The 27,280-nt window shown below is 40.2% G+C and overlaps 1 protein-coding gene across 2 annotated transcripts in view; it reads right to left on the bottom strand.

Annotated features, from left to right (window-relative positions):
- NIPAL2 (NIPA like domain containing 2) overlaps positions 1-27,280 on the bottom strand; it is an 85,578-nt gene that overhangs the window by 50,586 nt on the left and 7,712 nt on the right. For both annotated transcript variants that reach the window (XR_001303390.2, XM_003125547.5), the window contains exons 2-3: positions 8,866-8,934; positions 7,707-7,878 (exon numbers count right to left, since the gene is read on the bottom strand). Coding sequence is in view for 1 of the 2 variants with exons in the window: in XM_003125547.5 (XP_003125595.2) it covers positions 7,707-7,878; positions 8,866-8,934 (241 nt within the window). In the remaining variant the exon portion in view is untranslated. The remainder of the gene's footprint in view (positions 1-7,706; positions 7,879-8,865; positions 8,935-27,280) is intronic.

Below are 27,280 nucleotides of genomic sequence, written 5' to 3'. Positions count from 1 at the left end.
AGGAAGACAACCCAGCAAGCCACCAAGAAAAATGGATATTTTCTGCATGTTTCCAGCATTAAAATAAACGTCCGTGTGAAGCGCCACGATCACAGGCGGCGCATGAGCTTTAGAGCTCCGGCAACTTCAGCCAGGCTGGCACGGAGCGCAGGGCTCTCAAGGGCTGAGAGAACTCACAGCATCTAGGTTTGTGGAATGGTACAGGTCACTCACTTGTTGGCCTGTTTATGTTTCCTTTCATTTGTTTCTAATAAAACTCTTGGAGACCAAAGTTTCTGCTTGAGATGACTTCTTTGGAATTCCAAAAGGCCTCACCAGGGCTTGCTGGCTACGCTATGACCATCGTTTAATGGAATACAGACACATTTCAGTTTACAGCTACATAACAGCACAACAGAAATACATGAAACAACATATATCCCACAGCATGAATTTCAATTTGAGCAAGAGCCAGCATGTTAGGGAAAATTAGAGATGGAAAAGAATTACCCGTCATCTGCCTCATTCTTTCCTCATTTTCTCAGTGCAGTCAGTGCTTCAGCCTTAAGCCAAATTAGCCCAGTCACAGGGTGACTACTTCTCTTAGGAAATGATTCCACGGCCAAGGAGACCTTGTCGCTCTTAATTTTATCATTCCATATAAAATTCCAAGTGTTCGATCTCATGTAGTTCATCTAGAATTTAATCCACTTATTATTCACTTTTACTCATCTGGCTAGTAATTAAGTAAAATAACAAGGTCATGTGTCTTATACTGCACCTGGCATAGTAGATGCTCATTCAATATTAGTTTCTTATCTTTATCTATTTATAAAGTGTTGCCTGAATTTAACTTGGAAAAAGATGAGTGGGGTGGACTGGGAATCTGGGGTTAATAGATGCAAACTATTGCCTTTGGAGTGGATAAGCAATGAGATCCTGCTGTATAGCACTGGGAACTATATCTAGTCACTTGTGATAGAGCATGTATAATGTGTCAAGGTGAGAAAAAAGAATGTATACGTGTGTGTGACTGGGTCACTTTGCTGTACAGTAGAAAATTGACAGAACACTGTAAAACAACTAGAATGGAAAAAATAAAAATCATTAAAAAAAGAAAAAGATGATATATTCTCTGAACTCTTTTATAATTGCTTTATTTATTTTAATTTTTTTTTGTCTTTTTGTCTTTTTTTAGGGCCGCACCCACAGCATATGGAGGTTCCCAGGCTAGGGGTCTAATCAGAGCTGTAGCCGCCGGCCTACACCACAGCCACAGCAATGCCAGATCTGAGCCCCATCTGTGACCTACACCACAGCTCACAGCAACGCCTTTTGTCAACCCACTGAGTGAGGCCAAGGATCGAACCCACAATGTCATGGTTCCTAGTTGGATTTGTTTCTGCTGTGCCACAATGGAAACTCCTCTTTTCTAATTGCTTTAAATCAATATACTCAGGGGTAGAGAGCTGAAAAAAGTTATACTTTTTTCATGTTTTATTTCTCCTACCCTCCCTGCCCCTGCAACAATCTCCCTTTGTATCCCACTCCCTTGCCACCCCCAGACAAGTCAATTTTACACCAAGAAAGGTCTAGCATGAATCTTCTTTGTTGTTTGTGGTTTCAACTCTTTGGCGTGCTGATAGCTTTATTATTTTTAATCATCTCTCAATACTTAGGCCTAGCATAGACCACAGCCATGGAGATGAACAGAAAAAAGAAAACATTAAGTGTAAGGTCTACACTTTGTTGATGCCTGAATAATCTAACTCAACCCACAAAAGACAGGCTTATACTGCTTTAAGTATCTACAGGAGTGAACATTCATGCATCCTTTGCAATGCAACATTTAACCATTGTGCTTCAACAGAAATTGAAATATTTTAAGCAACACTCTAGAACAGAACAGAACAGAACACTTCTCTTCCAACATTCTAGAATGGAACATCCTAGAACAGCCATTCCTCACTTTATCAAAGTTCAAAATCAAACCAATTTTACAAGGCTGCACTGTGCCATGCTCTCCTGGAAAGAATAGACAGCAATAGACAGCAAACAAGAAGACACACACAGTCTCCAGTCTCTTGGATCTCAGTTGAATGGCCAGGATGGACATTAAACAGGTCATTGTGAGCATGATGGGCATTGCCAAAGGGGAAGTATGGGGTCACGGCTGCTGCATGCAGTTGAGCAGGTTGTGCACTGCACAAAGACACTACATCTGAGGGGGTACCACCCACATCTCAGGTCTTGGTGATTCATATATTTTGCAGGACAATTTTCTGACAGATGGCACCAGAGTGTCCTGCTCTATTCAAATCATTGTATTACAATAATTTGCAAACAGACAGAAAAAAAGTATCATGAACAAGGCTGCTTTTTTCCCCCTAATTCACCAAGAGGCACCACATAGATGAGAGGAGGGCCCATATAGGGTGCTAAGGGAACAGAGAATAAACCTGTTAATTTAGTACAGAAGCCAAGAAAGGCCTCCTGGGGAAGAGAGACAGGAAAGATTAGCAGTAGTTTAAAACATCGCAGAATATTCGACTTCTTTCTTTTTACTGGATTTCTGGTATACTAAATAATTTCTCAGAAAACACATTCTCAAATTGCAGTTAGACCCAAAAGCCTCTCTGAAGTTAATTAGCAAGTGAACAAAAGTGCTATGAAGCCACAGCAAGAAGACAGAAGCTTGCATGCACGTCTTGGACGCCTGTTAAACTTCTGTGTCTGTTTTTAAAATATATTTTGTCTTGGTATGTTATTTGGAAATTCTGGTATTTTCTAACATGTTTTGGTGGAGACTATATGAAGGAGTCAAAGGGTAAGTGCTGCTTAATGGCTGGACAAATGAGCTGTGAGAAACCTACATTTTCCCCGCTCCCTGAGAATGAATCACTGCATGGATAACAACAATAAAAAGCATTTCTTGAAGTGGTTCATCCATTGTGGAGAATTTAACCATCAGCCATTTTCAGGGGCATGAAAGGAAACTCCCTTAAAAAGCATAATGTACTTTGTTTCTATGTAATGATAATAATAATTATTATAAATCACAATGGCAATGGCTAGTTTTGTCACTGGGTCAAACACTGCACAATGTATCCAGCACGGGTCTTCAGTGTTTGTGTTTCTTCAGTTCTTTCCCTTGACAACTTCAAAGGTAAAAAACTCTTTTATCCCCATTTCACAGATTAGAGATCTGAGGCATAAACCCATTTAAATAACTTGCCCAAGGTCAGGGAGCTTTCTAGGAGCAGAGGTGAGATTGGAACGCAGGTGGTGTGGTCCTAGAGCTTTGTGCTGGACCATTCTACTGCCCTATCTTACTGGGAAGAGTGTCAAGCTGAGAAATTGAAAAACCATCCCTTAAGTTTTCTTTTCTTCTTTTTTTTTCTTTTTTGGCCATACCCGTGGCATATGGAAGTTCCCAGGCCAGGGACTGAATTCAAGCCACAGCTTCAACCTATGCCACCATGGCTGTGGCAATGCCGGATCCTTAACCTACTGCACCACAGTGGGAACTCCCCTTAAGCTTTTGTAACTAATGGGAAAATCCAACACAAGTCAATGCCTAGAATTAACCACACTGCCAGGATATAACTAGCATTTCAGTCAGAAATCGCTTTTGCCCCTGTCATTCACTGGAAACCTTTCAGTGAGAAAAGCAGGGTGAAAGTGCAGGGTGATACAAGGACCTTCTCTCTCTAAAACCTGGACCCAAGCCTGGGGCAATCAGATCCGCCCACGCAACAGGATTACTTCCTATTATCCGCCTGCCACTGCCGACACTGGCCAGTTATCCATCCTGAGTCTCTTGGATGCCGTGACTGCCTGTGAGCATTGCCTTAAGAAGTCCCTAAAGGGTTTTCTGCAGAACTGTTGTCCCTCAAGATGCTTCTTCCAAAAACGTCTTGTGGACAGTAGGTTTGGGTGAGCTGGCTTACCGCACCTGCCTCTGAAAGACTAACACCTCTGGACCCATCCCGGAGCTCCAAAAAGTCCTCCACTAAGGAAACCCGTGTAATGTTTTAAATCCATTCTTGGAGAAACTAGTTTGATTATGGACTTCTTTGTTTCTTAGAACACCTATGAAACCACCAGTAAAACTAGTGCTTGAGAAACACACTAGTAAGCAGGTCAGTGGAGAGCAGGAGGACACACAGGGAGAGGGAAAGAAAGAATAGAAAGGAAGATGGCTTAAGGTGGGAACGTGGGTAGAGTACAAACTAAAATAGCCACATGGCAGTGCTTCTTTGTTTGTTTGCTTTGCTTTTTAGCACTGCAACCACGGCATGTGGAAGTGCCCAGGCTAGAGATTGAATTGGAGCTGCAGCTGCCAGCCTATGCCACAGCCACAGCCACACCAGATCCAAGCCCCATCTGTGACCTGCACCGCAGTTCATGGCAACACTGGATCCTTAACCCACTGAGCGAGGCCAGGGATCAAACCTGCATCCTCATGGACACTAGTCAGGTTCTTAACCTCCTGAGCCACAACGGGAACTCTGCTAGTACTTCTTATATGCCAGTCCTAAAAAAAGAGAAAAATCTGTTTGATTGAAGTGTGCAAAGGGAGCAAGGATTTTGATTATTTAAAACAAAACAGCAGGGCTGACACATTAGCAGCCTGAGTGTAGTGACATGGTGACCCGCACAGTATCTGCTTACTTCTGGAGAGGAGAAAAAGAATGCAGTGTGTTGGGATGAACTAGGGTACCCAGGGAGAGGGAGGAAGATGAGAGAAAATTCCTTCAATTGAATTTAAGAGCTAAAACCTTTTTTAAAAAACTGTTCAGGACTTCAATTTTCTTTCTCATTTTTTTGGTTTCTTTTCAAAATTTGAAAGGCACAAAAGACAGCAGAAAAGCGAGAGAAGAATATGCAATCTCTCATGCAATGTTGCAACAGATATTTTCTTTTTTTTAAATTCAAAGAGAGGTTTGATTTCTTTCTTGAGGCTCCCAGGATATAATAGGGAAAATTAAAGTTCTGGTAAAGTATAGACGCTCTTCTGCCTCATCTGTAGACACAGTCATAACATAACGTATTTTATTTGGAGTTCCCATTGTGGCACGGCAGAAACGAACCTGACTAGTATCCATAAGGACGTGGCCTCGCTCAGTGGCTCAAGGATCTGGTGTTGCCGTGAGCTGTGGTGTAGGTGGAAGATGCAGCTCAGTTCCTGCATTGCTGTGGCTGTGGCTGTGGCTGTGGTGTAGGGCGAGAGCTGTAGCTCGGATTTGACCCCTAGTCTAGAAACCTCCATATGCCACAGGTGTAGCCCTAAAAAACAAAACAAAACAAAACAAAAATTTTGAAAAACCTTTCCCCTTTGCTTTAAGTTTTCTAGAATTTCTTGAATCTTTATAAAGAATCTCAGGGTGGTAGGAGGTTGTTCTGGGGAAAATTCCTCAATCACCAGAGTCCCTTACCCACCCACAACACTTCACAGTGACCTAAATTCAACTCAGGAGTGCTGTGGAAATATTATTTATGAGCATATATTACTGTTTGCAAAGATTGTAAAGCAGGAAATGGTTTGTGTTTGAAGCTGTAAGTTTACTTCTTGGAATCATTTAAAATGGGCAGAGAGGGAGGTTGCTAAAAATGTTCTAAAGTTAAAAAACTGGGACTAGGAGCAGTTAAAGAAAAATGATCTCTAGCTTTGAGAAAAGCTCATCTCCAAGTTTGGTGGTGGGTGGACTGGCCCCCCCAGGAAACCTGGGGAGGATAGGACACTGTCTGAGGGGACAGTGGTTAAACTTCAAGTTTCCCATTATTAATGAGAGCTTTGAGCAAGTCATCCTAAGATGAGTGGCTTCACAGGTGGCTTCACCGAAGGTCTGTGAGGAAGATCAAGGCTGGCCCTTCCTCTCTGGCAATTTCCAAATTTTCACTCCAGGTCCCAAGAGGCCTGGCTAATATTTCATTCCTTTTGTTTGTTTATTTGTTTTGTTTTGTTTTTGGTCTTTTTAGGGCCTCACCCACAGCGTATGGAGGTTCCCAGGCTAGGGGTCGAATCCGAGCCATAGCCGCTGGCCTACACCACAGCCACAGCCACGCCAGATCCTGAGCCGCATCTGCGACCTACACCACAGCTCATGGCAACGCCGGATCCTTAACCCACTGAGCGAGGCCAGGGACGGAACCTGTGTCTTCATGGTTGCTAGTCAGATTCCTTTCTGCTGAGCCACAACCGGAATTCCCAGAGTAGGGTGATTTTAACGGAACAATTTCTAGGAAGCCAAAAAAGTGTTGTTCGCTAACTATTTTACTATTGTACATCATGAAAGTATTTTAATTTTTTTTTTTTTTGGCTTTTCTGTCTTTTTAGGGCCACACCCGGGTCATATACAGGTTCCCAGGCTAGGGGTCCTATTGGAGCTGGCCTACGCCACAGCCACAGCAATGCCAGATCTGAGCCACGTGTGCAACCTACACCACAGCTCATGGCAACACTGGATCCTGAGTGAGGCCAGGGATTGGACCTGCAACCTCATGGCTCCTAGTCGGGTTTGTTTCCGCTGCGCCATGACAAGAACTTCTTATTTTAAACATTTTAAATGATCAAGAAGGATTTTTTTTTTAAATAAAAAAATCTCTTTAAGTATACATTATATCAGTTTAAACTCTGCTTTTTCAGAGAATATCATATTGTTTTTAGGAGAAATATTAAAATTAGGACATGTCATGCTTGATTTAGTTGCTGCTAGACAATAACCATCAACTTGTTTCTATTTCAGTGAAGACTCCAAAGTCACAGAAACTTATAAACATGCTGTTTCCATAGCAGCAGATAAAGGCTGAAACTAAAAAGATTTCACTGATTTCAACATGACTTAGAGAATTTGTTCTGCTTTTTAGCAGTGCGATTTTTGCTGGCTTTTTTTTTTTTTTTTTTTTTTTTTTTTTAGTTGTAGCAACATCTCATATTCTCTTTTCTAAATGTATTCAGTATATCATATAAATTTTGAAAGGAGGATAACTGTGATAGTACAGTAAAATTACACATTCTTATAGTAATGCAGAATAACCAATATCTAATTCTTTTTTTTTTTTTTTGTCTTTTTTTTTTTGCTATTTCTTGGGCCACTACCACAACATATGGAGATTCCCAGGCTAGGGGTCTAATCGGAGCCGTAGCCACCAGCCTACACCAGAGCCACAGCAACGCAGGATCTGAGCCATGTCTGCAACCTACCTACACCACAGCTCACGGCAACGCTGGATCATCAACCTACTGAGCGAGGGCAGGGACCGAACCCGCAACCTCATGGTTCCTAGTCAGATTCCTTAACCACTGCACCACGACGGGAACTCCCCAATATCTAATTCTTAATGCAAAAGAGATGCTACGCTATGAAGTCAAGATCAGGCATCAAACTACATATAGCGTCAGTTTAACATCTGAATAAAATACAACAATCTATCACAGATGCTTTTAGATAAATCATTAATGATTAAAGAACATGGTATAACAGTTACGGTTACTGGTAATTTCTTAAGACTCAGACACTGGGAATCAGATTTTTAAACAAAAATGTTATAGCTACAGAATGCTAGTTTCTTCATGGTGAATGTGACACCATAACACATGCTAAGAAAACAGCAAACAGATTTTCTTCTTTTGTGCATGTGTTGTTTAAGCTGTATGCTTTTTTTGCCAACTATTTTGATCTCCTAAATTTTTCTATTTGTCAAAAAACAGAAGAATGGCTCACCTGTAACAGACATACAGCCTAAGGGAGCAATGAGAGTAATGGGAGCAAATCCATAGGCTGCAAAGTTTCCGGTCTCTCCCACAGCCATCAGAGCGACCCCAGCCCACCATAACACGCTCTTGAAGTATGGCCTTGGGTGTTCTTGGTGCGCCAACTGAAGATGTGAATATTTCTGGAAGCAAATCAGAATGTCAATAACAAAAAAGTTTCCATCCAACTAAAGCTTGCTTTGAAATTTCTGGTCCCATAAAATGGCTTCATGGCTTTTAAATTTGTTTGCAGAGTAATTATTACGGTTTTCTGTTTGTGCCAAACAAATGAACAGAAGTGATTCATACTGATGCAGCATTTTATAGTTTAAAGAGGCCTTCTCACATATAAAGGATGCTTAATTCTCATAATGACGCTATGAAATATCATAATTTCTATCTAAAGATGACGTGCATGTTAGGCGTGACTTTTTAGTCCACCACACCAAAACACCTCTTTTAGATTGTCAAAAAATCCAGATGCCAAAATGAATACTATTGAAATAAAGATAATAAATTACTAAAGAAACACCTTTGGAAAAGGGATTAAAATGTGTAAGTCAAAGTAGCTACCACAATAGATGTAACAGGCCAGAAAGCTTTGGTAGCAGGGGTTTGTGGTGGAGGAACTCATTTATATCTGGTTTAGGTTTTTCTTTTTTTTTTTTTTGTATTAGCACATAAACTCCTGAAAAATAAAGCTCCATTTCCCGATTGATTTTATGATAACTGAACTTATTTCCTTATAGGAAGTATGTACGACTCTAGCTTACTATAGCAGTTTTCCTTTAAAACTTTAAAAAATATTTGTTATTTAGAAAATAACCAAACGTAGAACATTAAACAAACTTTTGGCTTATGCCAAGATCCTGAACATCTTCATAAGTGTGGTAAAAATTCACATGCACCTTGCCTAAGATATACAATACTATTAAGAGCCCACAAGAACATTTAATTTCTTTTAAAATCATAAGAAGAAAAATAGATATAATTCAGCCTGGATTATATATGACTTCATACCAATGAGGTCATAAGAGAAGCTCAAGAAGGCAAATGTGCCTGAGGACCATTACAATCTTATTCTGTCCCTGGATCAAACTACTGGGTTAGAAAAATCATCTTTTTCTTACCTGAATATTTAAGGAAATGCTGATTACCAAGTTTCCTAAAATGGCCAGCAAAGCGCCAAAAAGGTGAATCTACAAAAGAAAATGTTTTTTTAAGTACTTTAAATAGCACTTATATTTACCCAAAAAACTACAAAAAATTTAAGTTGGTATATTTATTCATTTGTTCACTCATTCAGCAAATATTTACCTAGCACCTGTTTGTCAAGGTCATTTAGAATATGAGTAATGGTTTTATTAGAATTAATTTCTTTTTTTTTTTTTTTTTCGTCTTTTTGCTATTTTCTTTGGGCCGCTCCCACGGCATATGGAGGTTCCCAGGCTAGGGGTCGAATCGGAGCTGAAGCCACTGGCCTACGCCAGAGCCACAGCAACGCCAGATCCGAGCCACGTCTGCAACCTACACCACAGCTCACGGCAACGCCGGATTGTTAACCCACTGAGCAAGGGCAGGGACCGAACCCGCAACTTCATGGTTCCTAGTTGGATTCGTTAACCACTGCGCCACGACGGGAACTCCAGAATTAATTTCTCACTTTAGTCAAATATGTTTTAGAACTAGCTCAGTCCTTTACTGAATTCTCTAGATATCTGCCTCATTCACTAAAATAAAGAAAATAATCATCAGGTTCTGATTTTTTCCAAGATGCTTCTTTTTTATCCTTTTTGTCAATTTTCCTTAGCAACTCCTCTGATTGGAGTGTTCATTGCCTTGAGTACAGATTATACATTTTTTTTTCCATCTGTTCTCTCTCTTTTCTTTCTCTTAAGATCTTCTGAAAGTCTGTGGTATGAAAGAAATGGTAACTCCATTGGCCTTGGAGTTACAGGATGGATCTGAGATCCACATCGGCTATTTTCCAATAGGTGACCTTGAGCAAATAGCTTCTTGGCCTCAGTAAACAGGGTATGCTGGATAAGATATTTCCAGAAATCCCTTTCTCTCTAAAGGTCTATAACTCTATAGGAGAGTGACTAAATTTTCCCACCATTCCACGGTTCAAGAGCCCACAATGTCGGAGTTCTCTTGTGGAGCAGTGGGTTAAGGATCCAGCTTTGTTACTGCAGGGTCATTGCTGCGGTGCGGCTTTGATTCCTGGCCTAGGAACTTCCACACGTGGCAGATGCAGGAAACAAACAAACAAACAAACAAATGAAAAACACACACCTCAAACCAAAAAACAAAAACAACAACAAACCCACAATGTCTCTCTATAGTCAACTGCATCAAATATGAAACTACTCTACCAGTTGCCCACAATCAGTTCTCATCCGGACCATCCAAGCGTCCATGGCACCCTTAATGTGCTCCCTCTGGCTCAGGGCCCTGGCTCAGGACGTCTCCAGTCCGACGTCATACTTTCACTCAGATCATTCCTCTCACTCAGACCAAGCATCTTCTTCCCTCAGCCCATTTCAGTCACACTTCACCCTCCTGCCTATTTGATCTCCACGTCCTTACGACCTTTGCAGACACCATAGCTCATCTTTACTTTCTCAGACTCTAAATGGTGAGCATCCCTCATTTCTTCTTTTATATTGTCATGGGTATCATAAGGCTCTATAAATAGACATCAAAGTCTCTGAGGGAAGAGAATTATGACCTAGACTTCCGCTGGGTCTTCTACATCATCTACTATACAAAATGAGGAGCTTAAAAACAACAACAACAACAAAAAAAAACCAAAAACTTGGTTAGAAGTTCCTGCTATGGCACAGTGGGATAGGTGGCGACTTTGGGAGCACTGGGACACAGGTTTGATCCCTGGCCCAGCATAGTGGGTTAAGGATCTGGTGTTGCTGCAACTGCAGCTTAGGTTGCAACTGTGGCTTAGATCTGATCTCTGGCCTGCGAACTGTATAGTTTCTTTGTGGCTGCAGAGGGCAGCCAAAAAAGAAAAGAAAAAAACCTTGCTTAAAAAGTATATAATGGTTTAAAATAAGAATTAGAGAGGTTAAAAAAACAAGTTCTTACACATTGCCAAGATATCTACTATATAGACAGCATATCTTTCATTTGATGACTTCGAAAGATGCATTTGCTGCTCCTATTTAGATACAAAGGTGTAATATCTCCTAACAATAAAAATTAGCAATGATAGAAGGAATCTTCCCCCTTCTTCAATAGTACATAATTTCTAGCTAGCTTCAAATTCTAAGGAGTTATTTAAATTTCAAATTAACATTATAACCACAAGGAACCCTTTTCAGAAAGCAAAATGTCTTTGAAGTTTTAGAACTTTGTTACATGTGCTGAAGTGAAATTCAGTATTTTTAAAAAATGGAGCAGAAAAGTTGAAAACCCATTTAGTAGTTGATATATAATATCCACAGTCTTTAATCAGTTAAGAATTTTCTTTTCCTAATAAAGGCAGTTGGCAATAATTTTGATCACTATTACTCATGGGGAATAATTGTATCATAATATAATGTGCTATTTCCATGCTTTCAATTTATAACTGCATTTGGCAGTAATCAGGAAAATAAAAATGCAGAAGAAGTTTGGGATTGAATGGGTAATTATGAAAATCTATAATTATAAAAGTAAATTGTTGAATAGAAATAACTTACTTTAGAATTCTTTAAATGATTCCCTGTGTAGTTTAAACACCACCAGGCCAAGTGTTTAGAAATTGGTTAGCAGGATTTGGCAATGGTTTCTTGGATATGACATGAAAAGTACAGCCAACAGAAGAAAAAATAAGTTGGATTTCATCAAGAGTAAAATCTTTTGTGCATCAAAGAACACCATTAGCAGAGTGAAAGGCAATGGGAGAAAATATTTGCAAATCATGTATCTGATAAAGATTGGTATCCAGAATATATAAAGAACTCCCACAACTCAACGACAAAAGAATCAACAACACAACTGAAAAACAGTCAAAAACTTGAATAGACTTTTCTCCAAAAGATATATAGATAGTCAATCGGCACATGAAAAGATGCTCAACAGCAAAAAATCTTTAGGGAAATACAAAATCAAAACCACAATAAGCTACCACTTCTTCCCATTAGGATAGCTACAATAAAAAAAAGAACTGGATGAGATCAGTTGTGTTTGGGATTAACATATACACATTACTATATATAAAACAGATAACTAACAAAGACCTACTCAATATTCTGTAATAATCTATATGGGAAAAAAGTCTGAGTAAGAATGGATATATACATATAAAACTGATTCAGTCTACCATACACCTGAAATTAACACAACAATGTAAGGCAGCTCTACTCCAATAAGTGTTGTTAAGGAGGTAGAGAAATTGAAATCCTTGTTCATTGCTGGTTGGGATATAAAATGGTACAGCTTCTTGGAGTTCCTGTCGTGGCGCAGTGGTTAACGAATCCGACTAGGAACCATGAGGTAATACACAAAAGTATTTACAACTTTTTCGGTCCCTGCCCTTGCTCAGTGGGTTAAGGATCCGGCATTGCCGTGAGCTGTGGTGTAGGTTGCAGATGCGGCTCGGATCCCGCGTTGCTGTGGCTCTGGCGTAGGCCAGTGGCTACAGCTCCGATTCGACCCCTAGCCTGGGAACCTCCATATGCCGTGGGAGCGGCCCAAAGAAATAGCAAAAAAGACAAAAAAAAAAAAAAAATGGTACAGCTTCTGATCTCATAACATATACAAAGATTAACATCAACCAAAATCTAAATATAAGAGCCAAAATTATAAAATTCTCAGAAGAAAACACAGAGGTAAATCTTTGTGACCTTGGATATGGCCATGAATTCCCATCATCGAAAGCATAAACAACCAAGAAAAAATAATTGGGCTTCATCAATATTAAAGACTTTTGTGTTTCAAAGGACACTACCAAGAAAGTGACAAGACAATTCATAAAATGGGAGAAAATATTTGGAAATCATATACCTGATGAGGGATTTATATCTAGAATACATATAGAATTCTTACAATGCAGTAACAAAAAACAAATGACCCAATTACAGATAGGCAAAAGATCTAAATGGACATTGCACCAAAGAAGATAAATGGCTAAAAAGCACATTGAAAGGATGTTCAACATCATAGTCACCAGGAATTGCAAATCGAAACCACAGGGTCACACCACTTCATATCAATAAGAGAATATAATAAAAAAGTCAGGTAATAACAAGTGTTAATGAGGACGTAGATAAATCAGAATTCTCATACACTGCTCATGGAAATATAAAATGGTGCAACCACTTTGGAAAGCAGTCTGACAGATATTTGCAACATGGACTATCTATTTGATTTAGCAATTCCATTCCTAGACACATATGCAAAAGAAATGAAAACATGCATCCACACAAAAACTTGTACACAAATGTCCATAGGCATATAATTTATAATAGCCAACAGTGGAAGTGACTCAAATGTCCATCAACAAATGAATAGATAAACAAACTGTAGGATAGTCATACAATGGAATAATATTCAGCCATAAAAATGAATGAAGCCCTGAAGTATACTACAACCTGAATGAGTCTTGAAAAGGTTATGCTAGGTGAAGGAATCAAGTCACAGAAGGCCACATATTATATAATACCATTTATGTGAAAAGTCCAGGTTAGGCAAATCAACAGAGACAGAAAGCAGACTGGTGGTTGCTTAGGGCTGGGAAGGATGTGGGCATGGCGATGACAGCTAAAGACTGGGGGGTTTGTTTTTGAGGTGATGAAATGTTCTAAAATTGACTGTGGTGATAGATGGGCAACTCAGTGAATTATACACTTTAAATGAGTATATTACATGATATATGAATTATATTTTAATATAGTTGTTACAAAAAGTAAAATAATTTAAAAAACACAAAGTATTTACAACTTTTTCTTTCTTAAAGTAATAAAATGCTACAAATCTCACTGGCTCTATTTCTGTCTCTTCTCCTTCCAAGAGATAAGCAACTTTTTTTCCTGAAGTGAATATAAATATATTCCTTTCTAGATGGTATTTTTTTAATCTTTATTTTGTTTACTCAATTTTCCTTTTCCATCTTCATTTGGGCTCAACTCATCAGCTTTTTCTGTTTCTAATGATGCAAATAGGCCTATATATGTCCCTCTAAATACACTCTCTCTTTTAGCTGCCCGCCTAGTTTCAGTATTACAGATTTCATTGGCATTTAGTTCTAAATATTTTTCTGACTATCTCATTATTTTTATCTGAGCGTTATATTATTCAGGGGTGTGTTTTTAATATTTCTAAGTAAATAGGGTACCAATTATTCCTTTATTACTAAAATTTCTAATTTTTTTGAGTTGTGGTCTGAAAATACGCTGTGTAAATTATCATTTGCTTTTGACCTAGTATAAAGTGTAAATTGACATTTGTTTTGTGACCTGGCAGTGTAGGGCCAAGTTTTACAAGTGTTCTATATATGTTTGAAAATAAAATATTCAATAGTCGGATTAATACATATGTTCTATCTATATCTATTTAATTATCCATTTAGTTATCTTCATTAATCATTGCTCAAATCTTTGATTCTCACACTAAATTTTTGACTCCTTTGCCTATCAGTTGTCTAGGGAGGCACGTTAAAAATCTTCACACACACAGATTTGTCCATTTTTCCATTTAAATCTATTGAGTTTTGCTTTATAAAGACTATAGTGCTAGGTGTATACAAGCTCAGGATTGTTTTATCTTCCCAGTGAATTGTTCCTTTTATTATTCAGTATTGATTCTTTTAATCTCAATGATCTTTTTGCTTTAAAGTCTATTTTACCTGATATTAATATACTATAGCTGCTTTCTTCTGTTATTTGCCACTTTCCACATCACTTTTAACATTTCTGTGTCATATTTTAGTCAAATCCTCCTATACATAGAAAACTAGATTTTAAAAAAATCTGAGACTTTAAAAATAAATAAATTTTCATTTATTTCTACTAACTCTTTTTTTTTTCTTTCTTTTTTTTTTGTCTTTTGTCTTTTTAGGGCTACTCCTGCGGCATATGGAGGTTCCCAGGATAGGGGTCGAATCGGAGCTGTAGCCGCCGGCCTACGTCACAGCTACAGCAATGCAGGATCCAAGCCTCGTCTGAGACCTACACCACAGCTCACGGCAACACCGGATCCTCAACCCACTGAGTGAGGCCAGGGATCGAACCCAAAATCTCCTGGTTCCCAGTCAGGTTTGTTTCCACTGCACCACGATGGGATCTCCTATATCGATTCTCTTTTTTGTGTTTGTTGTTATCTTGCTTTGTCTTTCTTTTCTAATTTCTCTTTTCCTGGATCCTGTTAACATGATTGAGTTTTCTTTATTCTTTTCTTTTCCCTACCCTCTGGCTAGAAAGTTACACATCTAATTTATATTCTTTTAGTAATTAGTATTAAGTATTTTTAAACTTTTAATATGAAATCATTATGGACTCACAGTGGGTTGCAAAGAAATGTCCAGTTAGGTGCATGCACTCTTCTGTCAGCCTTCCTGTCACTGTCAATGTCTTACAGAAGGATCATTCAATGTCTATTGTTCTCTCTACTCTCTCCATGTGGAACTCCTCCTCAAGTATATTAGACTTTTAACACTATCCTTGTTTCCTACAATAATTTTCATCCTTTCCAACTCTTTATCTCTTCGTATTGAATTCTGGATCATTTCCTCAGACCTATGCTTGCACACAGTTGAGTTTTTCTGACCTCCTTCTGAATTGCATCTTTATAAATGTTTATAAGGACATATATTAAACTGTACTACAATTATTTTTTACAAGTTCATTTCCTCTCTAGACTAAAAGCTTCTTAAGCACAGAGCTGTGTCTTACTTATCAACTCATTTTTGTAACCCTAATGACTAGTACAGCCCTTTAGCACAGAGAGGTTGTTTATTAAATGCTATTTAAACTGAAGTACTCTCACATTGATTATAAACTGTCTAGCTATAGTAAATTTTGACCTTTGGCCCTAGGAAGATCCCAAAAGGAGGTTTTTTTTTTTTTTGCTTGTTTTTTTTTTGTTTGTTTGTTTGTTTTTTATAGTCAACTGAAGTTTGAATATACCAAACACAGCTTCTGTGAAAGAACAAGCCTATTCCAGAGTTCAGATTTCAACAGTTGTGTCCACTAGTGTGCAATAAAAAGCTGATGGCTGACTTTTAAAGTGCAGTTAATAATATCTAATAAAAGAACGTTAAGAACTATGTAGGGATAAGGCAGGTGTCTGAAACAGTTTCCTGATAATACAGACACACTTCATTTTTATTGTGCTTCACTTTATTGTGCCTGAAAGATACTGCATTTTATACAAATTGAAGGTATGTGGCAATCCTGAAGGTATGAAGGCACAATAGACTTGGTGCCTTTTTTTTAAACAGTTTTTGCTCACTTCATGTCTCTGTGTCATATTTTTTTTGGTCCTTTGTCTTTTTAGGGCTGTACCTATGGCACATGGAAATTTCCAGGCTAGGGGTTGAATAAGAGCTGTAGTCACTGGCCTATACCACAGCCACAGCAACATGGGATCCGAGCCTCATCTGCAACCTACACCACAGCTCATGGCAATGCCAGATCCTTAACCCACTAAGCAAGACCAGGGATGGAACCCATGACTTCATGTGTACTAGTTGGGTTTGTTAACTGCTGAGCCACGATGGGAATTCCTCTGTGCCACATTTTGGTAATTCTCACAGTATTTCAAAATTTTTCATTATTATATCTTTGACGTTACTATTGCAAAAAGATTATCACTCATTGAAAGCTCAGATGATGGTTAGCATCTCTTAGCAATAACGTTTTTTGTTTTTGTTTTTTTATTAATGGCCACACCCGCAGCATATGCAAATAGTCCTGAGCCAGGAAGCAAATCCAAGCCACAGTTGTGACCTACAGCATAGCTGCAGCCATGCCAGATGCTTAACCCACTGTACCAGGCCAGGGATGGAACCCTCACCTCCGCTGCAGCTGGATTCTTAAACCACTGTGCCACAGCAGGAACTCCCAATAAAGTATTTTTAAATTAACGTATATATATATTTTTTAGACATAATGCAACATGAAATATAACTGCACCCTTAAGAGACTACAGTAAGTGTAAACATAAGTTTCACATGCACTGGGAAATCAAAAAATTCATGACTCACTCTGCGGCGATACTTGCTTTATTGCAGTGGTCTGGAACCAAACCTGCACTATCTTGGAACTATGCTTGCACACAGAATAAACTGGCATATCTTACTCTATTTTTCCAACATTTTATCCAATTATTCAAAGTTGATTGCATGCTCATTAAATTGATTTGACACATACCTGTAAATAGTAGTAATTCAGTAAATCCTCATTAGTGCCCCTAACTGTCGGGGAGCAAGGCTTTGAATGTGCAGTGTTTCTAAAAAATTGTGGTTTAATCACCTTCAAGGACATACAGTAACTTGAGGTAAGCACTACTAAATGCTGTTTCCAAATAGAAGCTCTGGTAACTGTGCTTTAATGACTACAAAATCCTCATCTGCAATCAGAAATGTCATTGGCGTAGAGTGAGCAGGCCCTTACAAAACTGCCATTTAAATTACAGATGTCTAGTTTACTTCATTACTTCATTACTTTATTCACAGTGTTATCTGCTTTCTAGCATTTTAGAATGAGCGGAAGCTCTTCTTGCTCCCCCCCCGCCCCCCACCGCCTTATTGAACTGGAAACTGGAGAACCAAAGTGACTTGTTCAAAGTCGCACAGCTAGAGAGCAGGGAAATTTTGTCCCCAAGGCACACAGCTCCTGTCTGAATCACCATTTCTTCACAGACTGCAAAAGGAAACTGTCTGATGTCAATGTCCATTTACCACAATTTTAAAATCAGCAGAATCTGGAGTTCCTGTTGTGGCTCAGCAGAAAAAAATTGACTAGTACCCATGAGGACACGTGTTTGATCCCTGGCCTTGCTCAGTGGGTTAAGGATCCGGCATTGCTGTGAGCTGTGGTATAGGTTGCAGACTTGGATGTGGCATTGCTGTGGCTGTGGTGGAGGCTGGTGGCTACAGCTCCAATTCCACCCCTAGCCTGGGAACCTCCATTTGCCACAGGCGCGGCCCTTAAAAACAAACAAACAAACAAAAAAAAAACACCAGCAGAGTTTGTTTCGTCTGGCTAGTCAATGTTACTTTACCACAATTTAGAAATTTTCAGGATTGGTTTCTTTTTCTCAGTGCAAATAAAATAAGGCAAAGATAACACTTAGAAGGCAAGGTCTCTCCACATCTTAACAATGCAGTTAGAAACACAGGCCAGAAACACAGAAAGATGCCCTTAATTTTTGCAGTGCTTACTCTTGTCAGCACTGTACTTAATTTCTGGCTTTTCCAGGCTGTCTTGGCAAAGAGATGGTAGGAGACACAACAAACAGCTTATGAAGGATGAGGTTCAAAATATCGGCACTGATGAGTACTAAGCATGTTTTTCGTTCTATTTGGATAACAATCTTCTAACTTATTTTTGGTGCCAGAATGTTCTTTAGAATGTTCACATAAAGTTATTGATCCATAATCTATGGGTGGGGCAGTCTGGCCAGATGGTGATGGGACATGATAACAGAGATGTGTGCAACTGGTAATAGTGTGTCCCAGTTCTGGTTTTGAACTCAATCATATTCCTGGCTCTGCCTTCAAAACATAAATTCGGAATCAGACCCCAATGGAGCTAGTATGTGGTTCAAAAAGAACCATAGCTTCATTTTTTTTTTTTTTTTTGGCTGCACCCATGAGGCATGCTGAAGTTCCTGGGCCAGGGATCAAACCAGAGCCACATCAGTGACCCAAGCCACAACATTGACAACGTTTAATCTTTAATTCGCCGAGCCACAAGAGAACTCTCATGGAAAGTGAAAAGACAAGACATGAAATGGAAGAAAATATTTGCGAATGAAGCGACCAACAAGAGATTAATCTCCAAAATATACAAAGAGTTTATGCAGCTCAAAAAACCCCCAAAATCACTCAATCAAAAAGTGGGAAAAAAATAAAAATCATTAAAAAAAAAAGTGGTGAGTTCCTGCTATGGTGCAACAGAATTAGCAGTGTCTCTGCAGCCCCAGGATGCAGGTTCAATTCCTGGCCTTGTGGGGATCCAGTACTGTGGTGTTGGTCACAACTGTGGCTCAGATCTGATCCCTGGGCCACAAACTCTATATGCCATGGGGCAGCCAAAAAAGAAAGGAAAAAAAGAAAAGAAAGAAAGGAAGAACTATCACTTGATGAAGTTCCTGTTGTGGCTCAGTGGATTAAGAACCCAATATAGTGTCTGTAAAGACACAGATTCGATCCCTGGCCTTGCTCAGTGGGTTAAGGACCTGATGTTTTTGCAAGCATAGGTAGTAGGTGTGGCTCAAATCTGGTGTTGCTGTAGCTGTGGTGTAGGCCTGCAGCTGCAGTTCTGATTTGACCTTTAGCCCAGAAACTTCCATATGCTGCAGGTGTGGCCATAAAAAGAAAAAAAAGTGGGCAGAAGATCTAAATAGACATTTCTCCAAAGAAGACATACAGAGGGGGAAAAAACACATGAAAAGATGCTCAAGATTGCTAATTATTAGATATTTTTTCTTTTTCTTTTTTATTACTCAAATGAATTTATCACATCTGTAGTTGTGTACTAATTATTAGATAAATTCAAATAAAAACTATAATGAGGTAGTAACTTAAACCAGTCAGAGTGTCCATGATCAAAAAGTCTACAGACAATAAATGCTAGAGAGGGTATAGAGAAAAGGGAACTCTCCCACTGTTGGTGGGAATGGAAATTGGTACAGCCACTATGGAAAACAGTATGGAGGTTCCTCAGGAAACTGAATATAGAACTACTGTATGATCCAGCAATCCCATTCCTGGGCATATCTGGAGAAAACTATAATTCAAAAAGATACATGCACCCAGTGTTTACTGCAGCACTATTTACAAGAGCCATGACATGGAAAACAACTTAAACGTTCATTGACAGAAGAATGGATAAAAATGTGGTATACTGGCATACAATGGAATATTAACTGCTGGAGAGGGTATGGAGAAATGGGAACCCTCCTGCACTGTTGGTGGGAATGTAACTTGGTACAACCACTATGGAAAACAGTACGGAGGTGCCTCAGAAAACTAAATAGAGAACTACCATATGACCCATCAATCCCACTCTTGGGCATATATTCAGACAAAACTTTTCTTGAAAGACACATGCACCTGTATGTTCATTACAGCACTATTCACAACAGCCAAGACATGGAAACAATGTAAATGTCCATCGACAGATGAATGGATTAAGAAGATGTGGTATACGTGCACAATGGAATACCACTCAGCCACAAAAAAGAACAAAATCATGCCATTTGCAGCAACATGGATGGACCTAGAGACACTCATACTAAGTGAAGTCATAAAGAGAAAGACAAATACTATATGATATCACTTGTATCTGGAATCTAATATACGGCACAAATGAAGCTTTCCACAGAAAAGAAAATCATGGACTTGGAGAATAGACTTGTGGTTGCCAAGGGGGAGGGGGAGGGAGTGGGATGGACTGGGAATCGGGTTAATAGATGCAAACTATTGCCTTTGGAATGAGATCCTGCTGTATAACACTGGGAACTATATGTAGTCAATTATGATGGAACATGATAATGTGAGAAAAAAGAATGTATATATGTATGTGTGACTGGATCACCTTTCTGTATAGTAGAAAATTGATAGAACACTGTAAACCAGCTATAATGGAAAAAAAATCATTTAAAATAAAAAACCTCAAAAAATGGAATATTACTCAGCTATAAAAAAGAATAAAATAATGCCATCTGCAGCAACATGGATAGACATAGAGATTATCACACCAAGTGAAGTCATAACAGAGAAAGACAAACATCATATGACATCACTTACATGTGGAATCTAAAAAAAGGATTCAAACGAACTTATTTGCAGAACAAAAGCAGATTCACAGATTTTGAAAACAAATTTATGGTTACTAAAGGAGACAGGTGGGGGTAGGGATGGACTGGGGGTTTGGGACTGGCATATGCACACTGAGTTATATGGAACGGTTGGCCAATGGGGACCTGCTGAGTAGCACAGAGAACTCCTCTCAATGTTCTGTGATAATCTATATGGGAAAAGAATCCAAAAAAGAATGGAGGTGTGTATACAACTGAATCACTTTTTTCATCTTTTTAGGGCTGCACCCATGGCATATGGAGGTTCCTAGGCTAGGGGTTAAATTGGAGCTACACCTGCGGCCTATGCCACAGCACAGCAACACGGGATCCGAGCTGTGTCTGCAACCTACACCACAGCTCCTGGCAACGCCAGATCCTAACCCATTGAGCAAGGCCAGGGATTGAACCTGCGTCCTCATGGATGTTAATCAGATTCGTTTCCACTGAGCCAGGACAGGAAATCCTTAATCATGTATAGAAGAAATTACCACAACATTGTAAACTATATTTCAATAAAACTTAAAAAAAAAAGAACCATAGCTTCAAAACTACTTCTGAACACTGTAAGAATCATATTCAACTCACAGCTAGAATAAAGCTCGCTCCTGTTCCAGGCGGTAAACTATGTTGCACATAAAGATGAGAGATACATCTTTTAGTACCAGAAATACCACAGGTTGAGTGACTTAGGTCAACCAATCACTGCAAGAATGACCTTAAAAGTTTGAACCTGAAAGGGGATAATATGCCTGAGAAAAGAACATTCAGTTCACCTCAACTCACAGGAAACTCTTAGGAATGAACTGGGTTGTTTTGCATTTGCATCTAGTAAGCAGGTAGAAATATATCTCACCTCCAGAACAGTTGGGAGGGAACAGGAAGACATCCAAATTATTAGTGATGCATCCTCAAGTCTCTAGGAGTGAAGAGTCATAGTGTGTGCAACCCACTTTCAAATGGCATATGACAATATAAAATAACAGGGAAGGAGGGGGGGGAGACAGAGAGAGAGACAGGGTAGGGGTGGGGTGGGGGGACAAAGAAATGTCTTACAATGTTAACGACCGGCAAATCTCCAGGTGAAGGACATACGATGTTTGCTGCATTATTCTTTTTTTTTTTTTTTTTTTGTCTTTTTGTTGTTGTTGTTGTTGTTGCTATTTCTTGGGCCGCTCCTGTGGCATGTGGAGGTTCCCAGGCTAGGGGTCGAATCAGAGCTATAGCCACCGGCCTATGCCAGAGCCACAGCAACTTGGGATCCGAGCCGCGTCTGCAACCTACACCACAGCTCACGGCAACGCCGGATCGTTAACCCACTGAGCAAGGGCAGGGACCGAACCCGGAACCTCATGGTTCCTAGTCGGATTCGTTAACCACTGCGCCATGACGGGAACTCCGCATTATTCTTCTTAATTTTCTCTAGGTTGGAAAAATTTCAAATGAAATTTTTAAAAATCTGCTTTATAGACTCAATGAAATTAAGAGAATATTGACTCATTTTTTTTTTCTTCTTATGGCCACACCTGTGGCATAGGCTGGGGTCAAACTAGAGCTCCAACTGCAGGTCTACACCTCAGCCACGACAGCACTGGATCCAAGCCGCCTCTGCAACCTACACCGCAGCTTGTGGCAACACCACATCCTTAACTTACTGAGTGAGTCCCAGAATCACACCCGCATCTTCATGGACACCATATCAGGTTCTTAACCCAGTGAGCCACAAGGGGAACGCCTATGGATTCAAGAGTTAAAAGAGGAGCTGATAACAAGAAAAGAAATAAAAGCAAGAAATAAAAAAGAAGCTGGCTGAACCAAGGAAAGAAATTAAGGAGAAAAATAAAACCACTGCACAACTTAAAACCACTTGTAGACACTGCTTGGTAAAAACATACAGTGTGGAAAAAAAGGACACAAAATGGAATTGATGGGAGAGAAGACGGTAGATCTGGGAGGCAGACACCTTGAAGCCCACATCAGATGCCAAGTGTCCGCTAGAAGCTCAGAAGAAGTAGAAAAAGCAAGCAGTGGAGTTCCTGCCGTGGCTCAGTAGTTAATGAATCCGACTAGGAACATGTGGTTGCAGGTTTGATCCCTGGCATTGCTCAGTGGGTTGAGGGTCCGGCGTTGCCATGAGCTGTGGTGTGGGTTGCAGACGCGCTTGGATCCTGAGTTGCTGTGGCTCTGGTGTAGGCCGGCAGCTACAGCTCTGATTGGACCCCTAGCCTGGGAACCTCCATATGCCATGGGTGCCTCTGGCCCCAGAAATGGCAAAAAACCAAAAAACCAAAAAAAAAAAAAAAAAAAAAAAGAAGAAGAAGAAAGAAAAAAGAGAGAAAAAGCAACCAGTAACACAGGTTACTGCCTGTGAAATCCATATTAGAGGTATTCTCTACAGAACCCATGGGAACAGAAGGGACAAAGAGTAGAAATCTACCTACTTGGGAGGCTATATTAGCTTCCTGTGGCTGCTGTAACAAATTACCACACCACCGGTGGCCTAAAACAACAGAAGTTTATTCTCTCACAGTCTTCTGGAGCCCACAGTACCCAAATCAATTTCACTGGGCTGAAATCAAGATGGCAGGAGAATCTGTTCCTTGCTTCTCCCAGATTCCGGTGGTCGCTGGTGTATGCTTGGTTTAAGGTGGTATCACTCTGATCCCTGTTTCTGTGGCCACACTGCCTTCCTCTTCTGTGTGAGATCTCCCCATGCCTCTCTCTGATAAAAAGATACATGTGATGGCATTTAGGGTTCATCCACAGAATCCAGAATCATCTCCCTCTCTCAAGATCTTTAACTTAATGACATCTGCATGACTCTGGCGTGGCTGGACTGGAGAGGCAGGCAGGCCAGAGCCGTTTTGTGCCATGGATCCGCAGGTGGTGTGACAACACTCAGGACTCTAAATTAGAGAAGGATGGGTTCAGATGTGACGTGGAAAAGACTCATCCTGGCTGTGGTGTGGGGGATAGACAAGGAGGGAGCAAGACCAGGGAACAGGAAAACACTGAGGAGACCACGTTAGGGTCTCGGAGAAGAAGTAGGGGCCATGAGGAGAGTTAACTTTAACAGACCCATAGAGCTATTCATATTCATTGCAGCAAATGTTGGAGACAACCTGCAATGTGTAATGCTTTTTAGACGACCAAATGGGTTGGACTAGTCTTACCATTAACCTCCTTTCCCCTTGTAGATAATTGAGCTGTTGGCGATTCTAACCCAAACCAAGTTAAAACTATAATCCCATATGTGACAAGAAATAAAGAAAAAATTTCAGTCAAGAATTGATTTTTAATTTGTTATCTTGGTTTTCTGTATGCTATAAGGTTCTGGCCTTTCTATCCCGAGAAAGTCTCATGACACTGGATCCAAATCCAGTGATTTACAGCCAATAGAAAAGGTCAGGGTTATATAACACAGTATATCGTTGCTATTCTACAAGCTGTTCTGTGCCAATTTTTAATCAACCTTAAAACCTAGGCAGAAAAGCCCAACATATTGCCTTCCCATACAATTAGGAACTATTACATTTTGTCTTTTAACTTGGGAACACATTTACTTACATAATTGAACATTCATTATTTTTAAAAACTCAACTCCATTAAGGATAAGGCTTCCTAAGCTTACTAAGAAGCCACCATGTTTTTTGACTTTTGAGAAATTCAGGTTTCAGCAGAACAAATTTATGGAAACCGTTTAGTAAGACATCCTTTGGGGCTTTTAACACTTTGTTAAAGGGAGAAGAACAATAGGCAAGAAAGGTGAGATATCACTTAAGGAAATCTCAAGGTTGGGTCTATTACAAAACAAACCAACCCTGTTTAACACTGGAAAGGGAATCTTTGAAACAAGGACAGACGTGCTGAATACAAAGAATGCCATTGTTTGCATCCAGATCGGTATAAGGTGCCACAACTTTCAAGGTTTGCAAGAACATATTTATAATGATAATTTAAAAAATCGGTCCTCCTTTGTTTCCACGGAAGCAGGACTGTGGGCTGCCTTTTGCAGGGCCAGCCCAGGGTTTGCAAGACGCTTCCTACCCTAAAGTTGGAAACTTGGGGGCTTGCTGAAATACAACTCTTTCCCTTGCTTGGGTTTTGAGAATACATGTCCCTTTTGAGATATTCCTGCCTTGAACATTGGCTGTACTTTGCCAGTTCCATCCCTGTGAAGACTTAACTCTATTGTCTATGTCAGGCCCCTGCCCCTGGGTGAGTTTCTGCCTCAATACAGGGGAAGGATGGGGACATTTTCGCTCACTGACACGCATCTGCCAAAGGTTCCTGTGGCCCTTTCCAACCACTTGACCAGATTTTTCTGACATCAAGGCAGGAATCAAGTTCAACTTTTCTACTTTGGGACACTGTGACTTGGACTCTTCATTGCCTCTAATGGACCAGTCCTCATAGCCAATTTCCCCTATCCCCAAGTCCTCCCCACCCCCACTCCTGGCTAAAACTCTCATATCCCACTGGTCCAGAAACCAGGTCCCAAATCCCCTCATGGTCAACCCACATAGGATGCCCACAGGCTTCATCGATGGTGACTGTGACTTGGGACTGCAAGTATAGTTCAAAAAAAGATCTACACGTAACTCACAATTATTCTCTACTTTATAGTTATGGCAGCTGCTTGTAACATGAGGTCTGCTTGTACCTTGTTCACAAAGAACCACTGCTGTGACTCAGGCAGCCATAGCCAAAGGCACATTATGATATTTCCTCTTCTCCTCTGGCTCTCTTTATTTAAATTATGTAACCGTACTATGTTAGTACTGGAAGCTCTATGTAAGCAGACTATTAGATTGTATAAATAAGGATAGTCTCACATCAGTCCTTCAAATGTTGTTTTTCAGTATTTCTAAGAAGCATTCTCTCTCTCTCATATATACACTGTACATCATATAATGTATATGTGATATAATTTATGCATATTGCATATATATATATAAACACAGTCTATGTTTTCTGATTTCTTTGATATCACTGACCAATACTGCTCTCTTAAAAAGAGCTCTCTGGAGTTCCCGTTGTAGTTCCTGTTGTTAAGAACCCCATATAGGTCCATGAGGATGCAGGTTCGATCCCTAGCCTCACTCAATGGGTTAAGGATCTGGTGTTGCCACAAGCTGCAGTGTAGGTCGCAGATGTGGCTCAGATCCTGTGTTGCTGTGGCTGTGGCATAGGGCTGTGGCTGTGGCACAGGGCTGCAGCTGCAGCTCCAATTTGAACCCTAGCCCAGGAACTTCCATATGCTGCAGGTGAGGTCATAAAAAGGAATCCATTTTTTTGTTTGTTTCCAAAAAAGGGTTCTCTGATCATGATTTTGATTGAGTGGAATGTTGGTTGCATTTTGGGCCTCCGTTGTTGACTAGCTGATCAACAATTAAAGTGGGGTGTGACAAGAAGGAACGGAGCGTAGCTTTCTCCCAAACAGTCCCAGAACAATGGGAACTCTGAAGTACAGTAGCTGAAGAAAAAATAAAGATCCCTCAGAATTCACAGGATTTACCTCAAGCTCAAATGACATGGTTTCTGGAACTCTACCTAGCATTGCACTCACATACCACACCAATGTCACCTAAATCCACTAAACTTTTAGGCAAATCCATACCTACTGAAGAGGTGGCTCTTGATGGTAAAGAAATCACTCAGCAGGTAGAGGCAAGATTGAGACTGAGCAAGGGACACTGCCTTTGCCAAAAGGGTTGACTTTTCCACCAGCCCTTCTAGAATTCCCTTTTAGGGGAAGGAGTAGAGGGGTGAATAAGTCCAGAATTTAGAAATAAGTCACTGCTTAGAGCTGATGCTAATAAAAATATTTCAGACTGATCCTATAATCTAAGCTTTTAAGGAGATTACTGCTCCGGTCCACCCACAAAGACAAGGCAGGTTAAACGGGGTGACTTTTTTGGAGGCTGGCCATGTGAGGCAGGATGCAGAAAGTGAAGGTCCTTGATGAGCTGGAAGGGGTGTTAGGCTGGGAGCTGCCCAAGAAGATGGTCACGGACAGGAACAGGACTCAAGCCCAACCCACGGGCACTGCTGTTACGGCCATACAGTGCCCCTCCTCCTGCGGCTACAGGACCCCTCTTTCATCCAGCCCTCCCCAAGAGCTCATGTTCTTTGGGCTTCGGCGACTGGTATAGAAAAGGCCATGGACCCAACCTTGTCCAGTCAGACTAAAGCTCAGTATTTTCATGGGTTGACAAAGTCAAGCTTTCCTTCCTAGAAGTGAAACAAAGAAGGTTGGCTGGAGGGGTAAGCTTGCAAAAAGTGGAACCAACAACGCTGAAGAACTACAGTAGAAGAGGAGGCTGAGAACCCAAGGGTTTGCCATGTTTTTGAATCATGGATCAAGGTTGGTGTGGACCCAGAGTTCTTCCACGGCATCCAGACTGATGAATTTCCTCTATGATTGAGTCAGTTAACATGAGGTGTTCTGTAACTTGCAAACCAAAGCCTCTTAACTTCCAGAGCATTCTTGATAGGGAGGCCGAGTTCAAAAGCCAGAAG

The sequence above is a fragment of the Sus scrofa genome, chromosome 4, assembly GCF_000003025.6.
Source record: "Sus scrofa isolate TJ Tabasco breed Duroc chromosome 4, Sscrofa11.1, whole genome shotgun sequence".
Taxonomy (NCBI): domain Eukaryota; kingdom Metazoa; phylum Chordata; class Mammalia; order Artiodactyla; family Suidae; genus Sus; species Sus scrofa.
Note: the sequence above shows the minus strand (reverse complement) of the source record. Positions and strands in the feature narration are given on the sequence as shown.